The 16,427-nt window shown below is 40.4% G+C and overlaps 1 protein-coding gene across 1 annotated transcript; it reads left to right on the top strand.

Moving 5' to 3' along the window:
- The first annotated feature begins 1,005 nt into the window (after positions 1–1,005).
- Positions 1,006–11,818, top strand: crfb16 (cytokine receptor family member B16). Its single transcript, XM_023965690.2, has 7 exons — positions 1,006–1,381; positions 3,757–3,883; positions 8,999–9,189; positions 9,304–9,425; positions 9,516–9,663; positions 10,979–11,133; positions 11,416–11,818. The coding sequence occupies exons 1-7, from the start codon at positions 1,282–1,284 to the stop codon at positions 11,503–11,505; spliced, it is 933 nt and encodes a 310-aa protein (XP_023821458.1). The 5' UTR covers positions 1,006–1,281; the 3' UTR covers positions 11,506–11,818.
- Positions 11,819–16,427: the final 4,609 nt, after the last annotated feature.

Raw genomic sequence — 16,427 nt, 5'->3', positions numbered from 1 at the left:
TACGTCTTTAGCGGTGTAGCTTTCCACAGAATCTGGTATCAGACTGGAACAAGTGAACAAAACCATGAAGCTCAAAGACGCTGGTCTTTCTGCGGTCGGCGGATTACGGGCACTACATCTCCCATGATACAGTAAAGTGACTGTCTTAGCGCACAATGAGTCTCTCCTCTTAACGTCTTAAAACAACGAACAGACATCAAACAGTTTTTGAATCTTTTGACTTAATTTTTAATAAATCTTTTAGAAAAAACAGCTGCAGCTTCCAGGGTTTTCTGCAACAATTATCACAAAAATGCATGTGAGATTGCGGAGCGGCTGTAAATCAATACAGACTGAGCTTTTTTTTTTTTATCTTTTGTGTGCCGTGGCTCAAAAAAGGTTGAAAAACACTGATCTAAGATAGCACAAGGGATATTATCCAATAGTCCTAAATTGTCTGTGTATATGTTCATTGTTCTTGTCCTCATGTTACTTCTTTGTTTTTCTAAATTTACAGCCCTGAATATTTTCTAGTTGTCGCTCCATAAACCCTTTAGAAAGACCTGGCGTTATGTCATGTGGATCATGTTTGGCCCGGTTCTGGCCTTAAGAGTTGGATCTAAAGATAGACAAACACTTCTCAATTGTATGCTCAAAGGAAGAAAAGACAACAGATTCCCTCGAGGAGAGCAGACACAACAATCCACCCATACAAATCTCCTGTATGCTATCTAGATCTTCTTCTGCTTTCCTGGAAACAAGTTTCTTGCAGAAAACAGTTTGCACACACATTTTGCCATATATGATGACACAATAATTCAAGAGTTCAGAGTAAATATGAGATAGCCTTTGTTCAATTATTCCAACATTAAATCAATGCACCTCTCCGAGCCTCAGAGCTCCCCGTGTTCTTCAGAAGTTGAAGCTTTTCCACATGCTGTCATCTCAGACTGTAGAGAACCGGTCAGACCAGATCTGCACCTCTCAGCTAGCCGTCATTATCCGGATCCACCACATTTTCACTGCACTCATAACAAAATCTTTGCAGGTCTCGCGTCTTCACAGAAACTGATGCATTGCTGGATTAGGAGTTTCATATTCTGAACAACAAACTGGCTGGAAAACTACCATCTCTGGACTATAATGACTATCAGCTAAGAATTGTACCTCCACAGTGAGGTTCTCATCACCTTCATGCTGGATTTTGGCAGATTTTCCCGGAGCAGCAGATCCAGAAAGATGCTCTCTGGGACATGACGAGTTCTTTGAGTGTTTGTGGAGTCAGAACACGAGGGTCCTCAGATGAAAGACTCCTTCTTTCCTCTTGTTTTTGGGATGGAGAGCGAAGTGACGATACTGAGATGTGCTGCGATGGTGGTGATCCTGATGAACTGCACAGACGGTGAGAAACCTGGTTATCACATCCACAGAGCGCTTATGAGACGCTATTTCTGAGCTGTAACCACCTTTAGCAACTCTGTGGGCTTCAGGTAGACGAACGTGGAGAACATGTTTCAGACCCACGTCTGCATGTTCACCACTGTTCAGACAGCCATGGTATGGTTAGTGTTAAAGGAAACTCACACAGGTCAGGTAGATGTCCCACTCCTCTTTCTGAAACGTTTTGAAGAGTCTCAACAGTTAACAAAAATGAGACAGCTGCTGATTAAGGAACGTGAAGCATAGGAGAAATGTCAGTGGGAAAAAGGTTTTTTCTGTTTACAGATGATCACTTATTTTGGTTAAAAGTCACTTAGATTCTAAAAAAAAAAGATAAACACGATGATCCATGAGGTTTCTTAACCTGAATTATTTTCATTTTCCTTTTCTGTATGAAGGAAACAAACCGTGTCACTTGTCAGACTGGTTGTGAAAAAACAGTATTTGTTGGATGTGTCCAGAAGGTAAAAAAAGCTTATAGAAACATTTGGAAATGCCTCCCATTAAATACACTCCTTTAAAAACTAAATCTATATTTGAAAAAAAAAATGAATTGCAATGTGTAACTTAACGAAATTTATGATTTTTGGAGATCGCTATGGTCTGCAGATTTAAAAGTAAAAGTTGCTATCGATAATCATGTTCTGGAAAGAGTGACTGAAATCGAGTTTCATGGAGTAATTATGGACCACAAAATAAGCTGGAAGCCACAAATAAAAGCAAGTCAGAGCTAAACTTGCTAAAAACAGAGCAACTCACTCACAAAGCACGTTCACTAACATCATTCATAAAACTACCATATTTACACTAAAGTGTAGAAGTTTGGGGAAATACTTAAAAAACAAACCTACAGTCTTTGTAGATCTTGTCAGGAACTGGTGGTGGAGGACCCAAAATGTAGGAGACCCAGCCGTGGTGACAGGAAATGAAACATATAATAATCAAACTGAAACATGACAAAACTATGGGGAGAACCATAAAGGTGACAAAGTAGAAAAGAGCAGATGACCGGACACTGATGAACTCAAAACCAGACAGAATTACCTAAAATGAAGACCAGCTATGGAGGAACAACCTGGATCTCGTGTGACAGAACATGACAAAAAAGACAACGTGCTTATCAATTTGTGGTGTGGATTTATGGAACGCGTTACATGAAGGTTTAAAACAAACAAAGCAAAAGTTTACATGTATCCAAAAAACAAGCAAGATGTCAATGATGAAACTTTACAAGCCATAAATGATCAATAAAAACAAATGAGCAAGTTTCACTTCTGCATAGGTGCTCTACAGAAGGTGCCGTGAATGTTTAGAAGACAGACAACTAAAGAAAAATATGCACAGCATGTGGTGTAAAAAGGGGTCGGATCAAACAAGATTTTTCTTCAACCCACTCCTTTTCAAGCACACTGTTTTGTTTTATCTGTCTATTTTTTAACTCTTGTGTTTATTTTCATTTTGTATTTCTGTTTGAAATAATTTTTTTTCAAATAAACACATTGGAAGTTTTGATGCAAACCAGGGGAGGACTTTAGTTTACTACTGTTCATCTTCATTTTTTTTTGCAAAGCACCAAAAGAATTTTAGAATTCTTAAAAAAACAAGGAACAAGTTAAGAAGTTTAAAACATTGCATAACTCATGATAATAAATTCATCAGGACTCTATTGTTTCCAAATTAAAACATGTCACAACTAAACAGGAATGTTGGAAATCACTTAAAAAATGCAAAGCCATTTTTTTAATCACACAACTTAACTACAATTCTTGACCAATCAGCAAAAAATTGCTTTGTTTATACTATAAAGATAGTTTATTAAGTTGCATAACTACAAACAAAGAGACCACGCAGAAACGTGTTACGTACTTTCTAGGCATGCATTTCACAACAGTGGAAAGGGATTTTATTCCTAACGAGAAGAACAGCACTCTAAACAGTTTGGGGGGAAACAGGACAAATGCAAAAACTCTGGAACAGCAGCTAAAACACAGAAAGAGAAATGAGACATGAACTGCAAATGAGACACAGACCTGAACGGAGAGAAAAGAGCGCTCTCAACTGTAAACTTAATAAAAAAAATTACGCTTTTCAATGACGTTTTTCAGACTAACAGATGAAGGGAGCTGCTTCTATCTCAGCAAAATACATTGACTCAATGACCAAAGAGAAATAAATCCTCAAGAAAAAACACTTTTTACACTTTGAATGTATTTTTGATGGGAATTTGGAAAATCTAAAATCCTGCATTTATATTTTACATAGTCTATGGTGAATAATAGGATAAAACGGTGCTGCTGCTCACTCAAAGTAATGAATACTTTTCCTGTATGCCTGCAGATATTTGGACGCTCCCCGCCCCCAGCAGGGTCTTTGTGGACTCTGTTAACATGAGGCACATTCTGAGGTGGCGCCCCCCACAGGCAGCGTGCAACACCACAGTTTTGTTCTCTGTTCAGTTTCAGGGGTGAGTAGGAGCTGTGTTTGCTAAGAACTGACATGATGTACTTCTGTTTGAGAGAAGTTGGACAAACTGTGTTTTGTTGCTGTTTGGATTCACCCTGCAGTAAATCCTCCATGCCTTTTTTACCCATCAATTTTTTCAGCCCTGTTTTGCAAAATTTTGGCTTGATCTTTTTTTTTTTCTTTTAGAAATCATAGTCATTGTTATTTTATTAGTATTATTCTTCATTCAAGCTCTATTAAAGATTTTCCAGAATAGTTTCATTTCATGACATCTGCCTTTTTTAAATCTTGGTTTGGAAGCAGAGAACATCTGAAGCTAAGTGTTACATTATGTGATCAGAGGAAAATTCCACGTTCAGAAAAAAAAGGTTAAAGTAATACTTTGTATGTAAAGTTTTTATTTGATAACTCATTGTAGCAAAAGGGAGTCAGGAACAGGTTTCAAATATCTCTCTAAAATGAGACCAAGGAAGTAACACTAAATTCACTTGATGACATGTATACCCAGAGGTAGTTTTCATCTGACTTTGAGCTAATATTTCATTGAATATGCTCATTTAACCACCTCTGCATTCTGGATTGGTTTATCAGATCACAAGTTTGGCTTGCATTGAGTGTCAGTGCCTTTGAGCAAGCTGCCAAACCTGGCACGTTGCTCTTCTTCTGAAGCCTTTCCATTCAGACACAGTAAAAAAAAACATCAGGAGTCAACCGGAACCATAAATCACACAGGCAATTCAATTCAATTTTATTTGTATAGCCCAAAATCACAACAACAGTCGTCTCGATGGGCTTCGAAGTAAAACATGAACTCAAAAGGATCACGAATACAAAGAGTTCAATAGGAAAATACTAAAAATGAACTAACGAACTGACTAAGCTATACTGGCATCCCTGCCCTTAGACCCCCCTTCGCTGTAAGGAAAAACTCCTAAAAAAAACGGATTCCGGAAAAAACGAAGAAACCTCAGGGGTGCCCACATGAAGGAGGGATCCTCCCCCAGGACGGACAGGCGATTTGCCAGAACTCTTAGAGAAGAATTAACTTATCTAAATCTACAACTACATATATATATATAAAAGTCCAGCAGACGAGCTTCATCCAGCCGTGGTTGGTGGGACAGTCAGGGGTGCGGGTCGAGCCAGAGACAGGATCCACAGCCAGGTGTAGGAGCAGGAGCAGAGACGAGGTACTCGGTCAGGAACAGGAGCACAGATGAGCCAACTGGAGTCTGGAAGCACTCCCACTCCCCAGGAGGGGAGAGGGAAAGAGGGACAATACATGCATCTTCTGCTTTTGTTTCTGTATTATTTATACATATGCGGTTTTATGCAAAGGATAAAATAAAAAAAAAGGCAGTGAATGTAATTTTTTAAAGAGAAACGTCTGCAATCTGGAAGGAAATTTTTAATAAGAGACAAAAAGGACTTTGGAGAATAAAAAACGAACAATAGGAAAAAAGTTGGATTTACGCTGATATCCATTATTTCCACCTAGGCAAAACACGGCTCCAACTCTGATATAAGTGATAATTTAATGGTAAAAGGATGATGGGGGGGCAAAATGCCCCCCAACTGTAACCTAAGATTCAGATAAATCTGACGTTGTGAGGATGAGACACAATAAGTAAACATTTGGTCAAATTAATTATTTGTTCTCTGAAGACGTTTTTATAGATCGGTGATCATTGTCACTTTAAAATCATTGAACCCTTCTTTTTTTTAGAAATAGGAAAATGAGTGGTGGAAGCACCCCTATTATTGCAGCAGGCACCATAGTGCTAATTCAGAACCAATGAATGGTTGATTATATTTCATTTGAAGGCAAAGCTCCCATATAAGGCCTACTATGAATCTAAATATGAAAGAAACGATGAGGTTCATTTAATTGAATCGGTGAATTCAAAATAGAGATTTTCTATGTTCTATGGTCTTCAACGGAAAAGCTATCTGATTATGTGCAAAAAAGTCCCAAGTTCATTGTAATGTATTGACTATGCATGGCATTTGCAATGCATTGAGTGTAAGAGGGGCCTAATTCCTGGACTTGGGCCTCTCTTGCATGGGTTTAGCTTTATCCCATAGATGGCAGCACTAGTTATCCAATATGGCAGCGCCCCTGTTTAATTTAAGAAGGGCCCAAGTCCAGAAACTTTAGTTTGTTAGTCCTCTGAAATTATAAAAGTGAAGTGCTTCATATTAGAGCATTTGTAAAGCTATGAACTGGTGCTTAATCTGGGTAAAGTATTTATCATTTGGTGTAGCCTCCATTTAAGATATGCAATTAAAATCATTTCCTGGAGAGAAAAAAACTTCTTGGACTCGGGCCCTTATTGAATTCACCGATTCAATTTCAATAAGGTAAAATATTAGGAATACTTGTAAAGATTTATTTGTGTGACAGAAAAATGCACTTGAAAGTACATAAAAATGTACATGAAATAAGTCCATGATCTTTGGTGGTCAGATTATATACATGAACAAACTCCAGAGGCAAGAAGCTGATGGTGGTTCAAGGCCAGACCGTGTCAAAGCAACACTCCAGGTGGAGAATGGGGTGAATGACGGCCAGCGAACCGTTCAGAAAAATTCATGAATTTAAATGCGGAAGTATGATTGTGAGCAGAATGGTGGAATCTTTAGCTATTTGTTCAAAGTGAAGGTTAATTGATGATGGCGTGCAGAGTGACATAACAATCCAGCATACCTGTAAGTGAGGTAAATCCTCCTTATTTAAGTTGCACTAAAGCTTGACCTTAGACTGGGTTAACTTTTTAAATACAAAAGGTTTTTCCAAGATAAACTATTGTTTGTTTGCTATAAAAGGTTTACATTGATGTGAGGATTTAATTAACTGATCTACAGGTCTCGTTAGGATCATCTGGTGAACCAACCTGGCTCCAATAGAAATCACAGCGCTGGGAGCAAAAATGAGACTAAATCAAACTTTTCACCCCTTTTTTGCAGAATTTTGGCGCAATCTGTTTTTATTTCTTTCAGAAATTACACTCTTCTTTTTTTATTATTGTTCGTTTAAGTCTTATTAATTTCCAGAATGGTTTTGTTTGTCCCAACTTAGCATCACCACATGTTAACGTAATCTTTCATGTTCAGTTTTTATGTCAAACATAGAAAAAACATTGAAGTTTTGTCCCAAATTCGAAAGAAATTGGCAGAAGAGACACTAAAACCAGTCAGTAGGTTTCTTTGGTATGACTGTCACCTGCTTTCATTTACTGTTTTACACAGGTGCTCCCCATGGCGTTGGTGTTCAGGGCGCAGAAACAAAAGTAGTGAAGAAACATCAAGTAAAACGAGATTTTTTTGTCTGGTTATTAAGAAACCGGAGACAGCACAGATGAGCTAAACTCGAAACTAGACTAAAGAGAAGAGAAAATAATGTATAAATAAATGAGAAACATTTGCTTGAGGCTTAATTTGTCAATGTCACAAAAGAATTTCACATTAATGCAGAATGGTTGCATTTCCTTTTTCAAGCACAAACACACCATTACAAAAGCAAATATTTACACAAACAGCCACAGATACAGCATTCACACACACATTAAATCCACACACACCTACATGCACAACACACAAAAGCTGACTCACACCCCCTTGTAAGCTGACTCACACGTCCACTCACCCCCATTTATTGAACACACTAAAGCTAAACTTTTAATTCTTTTAAACCTGTAAAGCAAAACTTTTTGAAAATAAATATGAATAAAAAGATAGGAATATTAATCCAGAATAAATCAAGTTAAACCTCAAATAACATACAATATTTTGCTCTCCATAAAAATATATTCTGTCAAAATTATACAAATATGAACATGCTGCAGCACAAAACAAGGAAAGCCTGGAAGGGCTATTAATAAGAAATAATAAATCAAATCATTCTGTTTTCTGTACTCTTTTGGGTTTTTTTTAGAGCTGGACTACTGGTATCTTTTTTAGCAATAAGTTCATTTTTTGGTGTGTGACGTCCTGTGTGTGTCTTTGTGAAACATATCAGAGGGATTTGATTTTTTTTTTTTAAATCTGTCGTTGTGAATATCATTTTTAGGTCTTATAAAACATTTAAAACTAAATCATAGAACTCATTACTGGGATTACTCCAAAATATTTGGCATCTTTCTAATTTTGAGCAACAATCCTCCAAAAACCTCAATACATTCATAGACAAAGGATCTATTGTTTATTTATGATCTCATAAAGTGCAGTTGTTTTACTGCATTACCTGCTGTCTTTATGTCAAATAGGTTACTAACGCCAACTAAACGACAGGCAGACGTAAAAATACATTTTATAAGGAAAATAAAGACATGTAATAAAAATGTCTACAATAGTTGAAGGCATGCCATGATCCCGGTGTTGCTCAATCCAGGCTGAGCTCCTCGCTGCCTGCGCCCTCCACCCCTCCCCTTTTTCTTCATACACATTTGCAGCACATTCTCAAAAACAGGAGCGCAGGCTGCTGCAGGGGGCGCCAATTCGCAGGTTTCGGACCGTCACAAATTCTGTGATATAATAGATAATATTACACCAATAGTGGCGCTGATTTTTTTCTCTCCAAGCACTAAGCTGCTGCTCCTCTTTAAATTTGCGCCCCGGGCAAATGCCCGTATGACCCCGTGCCTAAAACCGCTACTGACTCACACACATCTCTTGCTCACATTTTAGGTTGATTTTCATCCGAATTTCTTCTAGATCCAAAATTGTTAACCCCAAGCGAGGAGAAGTGAGGAGGGCAGGAATGCAGACACAAAGCCATATTCCACTTCTTCACTCATATAATAATGACAGAAATTTCTGAAAGCAGAGATGGACAGAACCAGTTTGATACAAATATAATGAAAATGACAGCAAGAGTTAAGTCACTGTGTGATTCCTGTACAAAAACAAGAATTGTCCTTTAATAAAAATTATGTGTCCGATTTTTGCACTCTCGCTGGAGCTCTTTTTCAGGATTTTTCCACTTACGTTTTTTGTCAAAGCCTGAATATTTGAATTGGGTGTCAAACTCTTAATCTCAGTGTTTAGTTGGAGTATTTTTAATGTGATCAGTGAGGTAAAAAACATCCCAGATCTGAGCCAAGATTCTTTGTTTCAGAGAGTTTGAGCTGCTGGTGAAGAATGGCACCTGGATGGACGTCTTCGACTGTCAGCAGATCCCGTTCGCCCACTGTGACCTGAGCTTTGAGGTGGGATCCGACTCCGACTATGACTTGCAGGTCCGAGCTCAGTGCGGCTCGGAGGTTTCAAACTGGACCAAGCTCGGCTCTCCGTTCAACAGAAGAAACAGTGAGACCTTCTTTCATCTTTTCAAAGTTTTGCAGCACACACGTCTGCAATCTGCAGATCTCTAGTTTATGAAGCTAAAAGAGGGATATTAAAAGTGAGAAATTCTGCCTGCAGCTCAGCTAACTGTGCCTGAAATGAAGGTGAAAACAGCAGGTGATACTCTGCAGGTGTTGATGGAAGAATTTCCTCTTTCTGCTTCCATCAAACTGACGGTGTGGAGGAAAGATGAGCAGCAGGTCTCACCCATTCCTTCGTTTTTTCACTATGATATTTTCATCATTTGTCCTTTCTTTATCACAGTACGTGCTCACATTTTCTTATTTCAGAAAGTGGAGTACTCTTTGACACCAGAGCAACCGATGCTGCACATTGAGGGGCTGCATGAGGGGAAAGTGTACTGCGTCAGGGCTCAGCTCATGCTGTACTCGGGGGTTCGCAGCAGCAGCACCCGCCCCCACTGTGTGTTAGTCACAGGTATACAGTAAAAACACAAACACAGGTCTATTCTGGAGTGGTTAGTTTTCACTGTTTGGTTTGTCTTTCAAATGTTCGGGTGGCCTTTCAAAGGTTAGGGTCTGGAAACACGTCCCTCTATCATTTTGATGTAAACACAAAGCTGTTATCTTCCCTCTTTCTTCTATTAGGGTGTCTTCAGACTGTTTGGACACATTTGGTCAGCTTTAAGTGAACCAGAGTTTGTTTCTCCCAATAATCCAGAACAAATTTTCAGTCTGAATACATCCAAGCTGACCCTGGTCCGAGACCAGGAACCGCTCTCAAACTCATCTTTCGAGGTGGTCTCGGTTTGTTTCCAATTGGAATGAGCTTCGGTTCACTCTGAGATCCTTGTCTGAAAACAATCCGTTCTCGGAGCTGAAACAGCCACCGCAGCCAGTCGTCACGTGATGTAAACACAGTAGGAAAGAAGCAACAGATGAGCCACAGACAAATGTAAAGCAACAATTGTTGTGGTATTCAACAGTAAAAAATGGTTCAACTGTTTGTTTGAAACACTTCTTACATGATTTTACAGGGTCTGGTTAAGTGGCACGCGCTGCTGTGATGTCATCCTAGAAGCTACCTTGTACTTTCCTTAACAGAGTTCTCTTAAAAACAACGCCATGACACCACAACGATGAGACACAGCAACTCATTGAAATGTGGTCAGATGAATGCAGGCTCATCAAAACAACTTTTAACGTGATGGACATTGTTTCTCACTGTTTTCTCAACAATCTATATGTCATAAACACTCAGCGTACCTTCTTACCCGACGTCTCCTCATCACTGGAGTTGTTAGCATCCTGAGTTGAAGCACCCATGGCATCTCTCCTTGCCAGTAACCGCCTTACAGCATGCCTCCACCGTATCAAAGTAAAAGGTTTTGTTCTCGATGTTCAAAGCTGGTAATCGAAATTTAAAGTTTTAATAACTTAGCTGTCCCAACAAGGATGGAAGTGCTACATGTCTGTCTTTCTCTTGATGTTTTGACCCGCTCTCATAGTTCCTGGCCAATACATCCTTAAATTAGAACCTGTTAGGTCAAATTCCTCAGACAGGTTTTGGATAGAAAGTTCATACTGCTTTGTTATCACACAGCGGCTTGTTATTCATAAACAGGTTTCAATGATTCCAAAAATCCACCCATCAGTGGTTTCTAAGAACTTTTTGTTGACTGAAACTTTTATCACTTCTTTACAAAGATGTAGAAATGTTAAACGATCAGATGTGAGGGTCAGTTTGGACTGAACAGACATCTCAGTACTTTCTGGTTCTCCTCCTCCTGCAGGTCCAGAGATTGCAGCTTGGAGGACTCCTACCACCGTGACTGTGACCCTCATCATCATGCTGGGCCTGCTGTTTGCGGTGTTCTGGTCTGTCATCCATTGCCGTCCGGGTTCATGCAAAAACTTCCTCAAGAAAAAGTCGCTGCCTGACTCGCTGGTCAGTGATTGTCCTGCACACATGAAGAAACATTAGTAAAGAGCAGCTGATCTTTGACTCCCTCTACTGATGAAACCATGCAATTGATTTTCCTGACTGTGAAGGAAACATTCAGCGATGTTGTTGAAAAAATAGTTTTGATTTGTTTGGTTTCACTAAAAGATCGTTTTTCTGATACTTGTTTCAGATTGAGACAGAATTTAAAAACATTTCTCAATGCTGCGTTAAGCATTGATTAAAGCAATAATGTTGATACAAATTCATGCTTGTCTTTGTCTGCAGAATGTCAAGGTCATCCCGATGGTGGAGCAAGCTCACAATGAGGAGTTCTGGGAGCCGAAGCCTCAGGTGCTAAATTCAGACTCTGTGTGAGGAGGAGAACAAAGACATGCTGCCTTCATACGCTGCAGATTTAAAGAAACATATGGATTTTCTGCTCGTGTGGACGTATGCTGCATTGGAATCCTTAAGAAAAGAGCTGGAAAAAAAGGAGAACAAAGAAAAAAAGGCTTAACTCTGCAGAGCAAGTGGAGGATTATGATACCCGGCTGATCTATGACTTTGTAAATATATTCAATAACTTTTCCTAACAAGCTCATATTATCAGCTCTGTGAGCCAGAAATGAAAAATGAGCTTCTTGTTTTATCACACTGCTTTAATTAAAGCACATACCTGTTTCTAAAAGTTGAGTGTGGAGTTCCTCAAGCCTCGGTAGTGGGCCCTTTGTTGTTTATTTATGGAGAGGAAAGATTATTGTGAATTAAAATAATCTTAGCAAACAGCATTTGCTATTAAAGAATAAATTTAAAAAAATTGTGCATGAAATTTAAAAGGAATGAAGAATTTCGTAATGTTTATCATCAAATTTAAACTTTAACCATTTAAAAAACAAGACTCCTAATGTTCTTGAATATGATGTTTTTCAAAAGAAAGATGGGAACCACTTTCAGGAAAGCAACAAACCCACTCCTCAGCGAATGGAGCTGTGTGAACTTGAATTAGAAAACAGAACTTAAATTAGAAATCTATTTCACTTAAAAACATTACAAATTATCCATCCATCCATTTTCTAAACCCACTGAATCCCTTTTGGGATCACAGTGTTGCTTTAACCTTCTTAACTACTGTTGGGCAAAGGCAGGAAACACATAAGCAGGTTGCCCAATCTGTCATAGGGCCACACATTTTAAACGGCAGGCGCGTGGTCACAAGCGTTGCGATCTTAGCTAGCTCGCTTATTTTTAATAAGCAATGCGGGTGTGGGACACAAGAAAATGGCGCAAAAAGAAAACTGCAGACTCAGCTAGAATTTTACATAAACTATATAACTTTTAGAGTGAATTTGACACCTGCCACGAGCATGAAAACTCACCAAAATTTAAACACACCTTTTACTAGGTGAACTTTAATTTTGGGCATAATGAACAGCCACCTCCCCCCAATGATGACATCATAGCATGCAAAACCGTAAAAAAAATTAATGGGCTAAAATCTCCAATGGAGCTTCAGAAAAAAAAATTCTGAATTCCTTAGCAAAACTAATGTATATGTGTTGGGGAAATCCAAACAATGTTTTTAAATTATTTTGGGATGGCCACATAACCTACGGCTTTGCAGACATTTTGGGGCAAAAGTGGTGTTCTCCTATTACTCGCACTTTTTTTTAACGGAATATTATGAAACGTTATTGCATGGATCCCTGGCTAGAGCTGAAAAAAATATATAACATACACTGACCAAAAATATAAGCGCAAAACTTTTGTTATTGCTCCCATTTTTTATGGTATGAACTCAAAGATGTGAAACATTTTCCACATACACAAAATAACCAGTTCTCTGAAATGTTGTTCACAAATCTGTCTAAATCTGTGATAGTGAGAACTTCTCCTTTGCCAAGACAATCCATCCCACCTCACAGGTGTGCCATATCAAGATGCTGATTAGACAGCATGATTATTGCACAGGTGTGCCTTAGACTGGCCACAAGAAAAAAGGCCACTCTGAAATCTTCAGTTTTGTTTTATTGAGGGGGTCAGGGGACTCAGATAACCAGTCAGTATCTGGTGTGACCACCATTTGGTGATCAGGTTGTCTATTGTGGCCTGTGGAATGTTGGTCCACTCTTCTTCAATGGCTGTGCGAAGTTGCTGGATATTGGCAGGAACTGGAACACGCTGTTGTATACGCCGATCCAGAGCATCCCAAACATGCTCAGTGAGTGATATGTCCGCTGGGTATGCTGGCCATGCAAGAACTGGGATGGTTTCAGCTTCCAAGAATTGTGTACAGATCCTTGCAACATGGGGCCGTGCATTATCATGCTGCAACATGAGGTGATGTTGTTGGATGTACGGCACAACAATGGGTCACGGTATCTCTGTGCATTCCAAATGCCATCAATGAAATGCACCTGTGTTCTTCGCCCATAACAGATGCCTGCCCATACCATAACCCCACCACCACCATGGGCTACTCGATCCACAACATTGACATAAAAAAACCGCTCACCCACACGACGCCACACACGCTGTCTGCCATCTGCCCTGAACAGTGTAAACCGGGATTCATCCGTGAAGAGAACACCTCTACAACGTGCCAGACGCCATCGCATGTGAGCTTTTGCCCACTCAAGTCGGTTACGACGACGAACTGGAGTGAGGTCGAGACCTCGATGAGGACGAAGAGCATGCAGATGAGCTTCCCTGAGACGGTTTCTGACAGTTTGTGCAGAAATTCTGTTGTTATGCAAACTGATTGTTTCAGCAGCTGTCCGAGTGACTAGTCTCAGACGATCTTGGAGGTGGACATGCTGGATGTGGAGGTCTTGGGCTGGTGTGGTTACACATGGTCTGCGGTTGTGAGGCCAGTTGGATGTGCTGCCAAATTCTCAGAAACGCCTTTGGAGGCGGCTTATGGTGAAGAAATGGACATTCAATTGCCTAGCAACAGCTCTGGTGGACATTTCTGCTATCAGCATGGCAATTGCACGCTCCCTCAAAACTTGCGACATCTGTGGCATTGTGCTGTGTGATACAACTGAAGATTTCAGAGTGGCCGTTTATTGTGGCCAGTCTAAGGCACACCTGTGCAATAATCATGCTGTCTAATCAGCATCTTGATATGGCACACCTCTGAGCTGGGGTGGATTGTCTTGGCAAAGGAGAAGTGCTCACTATCACAGATTTAGACAGATTTGTGAACAATATTTCAGAGAACTGGTTATCTCGTGTATGTGGAAAATGTTTCACATCTTTGAGTTCATACCATAAAAAATGGGAGCAAAAACAAAAGTGTTGCGTTTATATTTTTGGTTAGGATATAGACATATTAGGAATGTGGGATGCCCGGAACTCCTGGGGGGTGATGGGCTGCTTGTCTGGGGCTGTGGGCGCCCTTCTCGGGTGGGACCCTGCGTTTGGCTCTCCCGGCGTGGCGGGGGGGCTGCTCTCCTGGTTGGGCTGGGGCGGCACTCCCTTTCCCCCCGTGCCACCCTGCTCTCTGGCTCTGGGGGCCTCGCGGCGGTCCTGCTGTCCCTGGCCTGGGTGGCGGACTGGGTCGCCCGGGGGCAGTTGTTCCCTGCCTGCTGCCGTGTGCCGTTGGGGGTTCCGGCTGCCGCTACTGCTGCGGCGGTGGTCTCAGTGTGGGAATGGCTGGGCACTCTCCTTCCTTCTTTTCACATTGCCCGGGCATTTTAGAAAAACATAAACACTTACCTGAGGACAGGTGTTAGCTCACAGTTTGCATGATTGAATGACTGAAATATTTCACACTAGTTGGTTTAAAGGCATTAGTATGCGTGTGTGAACACTATCGGTTTTGTGTACATGTTGACATGTGTACATTTTTTTCAGCCAGCAGGTGTGTTGATAACATTTGAGTGTGTGTGTGGACAGGCCCCGCCCTTTTTGTACTACATTTGAACCTTACTTGAACCTAATGACAAACAACCAGTAAACTTGTTGCTTTATGCTGCTTCATGGTCTTATCTCCCCCCCCCCTCCTATTATGACCCTCTTATCCCCCCCCTCTCTAACATCCCTCTCTCTTCTTCCCTTCTTTCCTTTTCCGTCCGGTCCAACACCAAAGATTTTCAAACATGGTTGAAATTAATAAAGTTTGGCCTCAATTACAAAAGGGGTTTATTCAGACATACCTTTGGTTTGTCTGAAGATTAATAACCCCTCTTGTTAAAGTAAAATATGTCCAACACAAGAGGCCGTCAGCTCTCATCTGCCTGCCCAGCTGTTGGACAGGACAAGTTAAAAAGAAGAAGAAAAAAAAGAAGAAGAAAGGGGGTTACATCAAGATCAATACAGACTATGAGTTTCTCCTTTTTTTCTAAAAAAATTTTTACAATTTTTTTTGCTGGTTTGCCGCGGGATTTCTGTCAAAGTTAAAGTGTGCCGTGGCTCAAAAATGGTTGAAAAACACTGGCCTAATGATATCTACTAGAATCTACAGTAGTATCAACTATAAGTTAATGTTCTAGAAAAAAATCAGTAGGCATTTAACTTTCTGTTGGTTTTCTAAAGGTTGTTTTACTACGTTTAGTAGAATGAATTAAAAAAATTTAGCTCATGGTTTTTGTGTGCCACCACAAGATTTAATGTGGCCCCCTACCGGCCACCCCCATGAAAAATTTTTGGAGGCGCCACTGTCCGGCAGCCCCGTGACCCCGAAAGGGACAAAACGGAATAGAAATGAATAGAAGAATGAATGAATGAATAGAAGAAAAAAAAGAGCTCCGACTAGACTGGGTCTAAGGTGGGTGAGGAGGGTGGCAAGGCTCATAAAGGCGGGCAACGAGGGTGGGTAGCGCCTGCTCGCCATACAACGCCACTCGTGGCTTTAATTGCGCTCATATACACTCAGAGGCAACTTTATTAAGTACAGCTTGCGAGTAGCAGGTTGGACCTCCTTTTGCCTTCAAATCCTTTTGCCATGGTGGCATAGTTTCAGCAAGGTACTGGAAACATTTCTCAGAGAGTTCGGTCCATATTGATATGATAGCATCACACAGTTGCTGCAGATTTGTCAGTTGCACATCCGTGATGCCAATTTCCTGTTCCACCACATTCCAAAGCTGCTCTATTGGGTGGAGATCTGATTATTGTGAAAGCCATTTTAGTACAGTGAAGTCACTTTCGTGTTCAAGAAACCAGTCTGAGATGATTCCAGCTTCATGACAGATGTTATCCTGCTGGAAGTAGCCATCAGAAGATGGTAATGTGATCATAAAGGGATGGATAGTCAGCAAAATACTCAGGTAGGTTGTGGCATTGTAACCATGCTC

Source organism: Oryzias latipes, chromosome 17, assembly GCF_053564925.1.
Source record: "Oryzias latipes strain Hd-rR chromosome 17, Olatipes_Hd-rR_3.1".
Classification (NCBI taxonomy): domain Eukaryota; kingdom Metazoa; phylum Chordata; class Actinopteri; order Beloniformes; family Adrianichthyidae; genus Oryzias; species Oryzias latipes.
The sequence above is the reverse complement of the archived record's forward strand: the minus strand, read 5'-3'. Positions and strand labels throughout refer to the sequence as shown.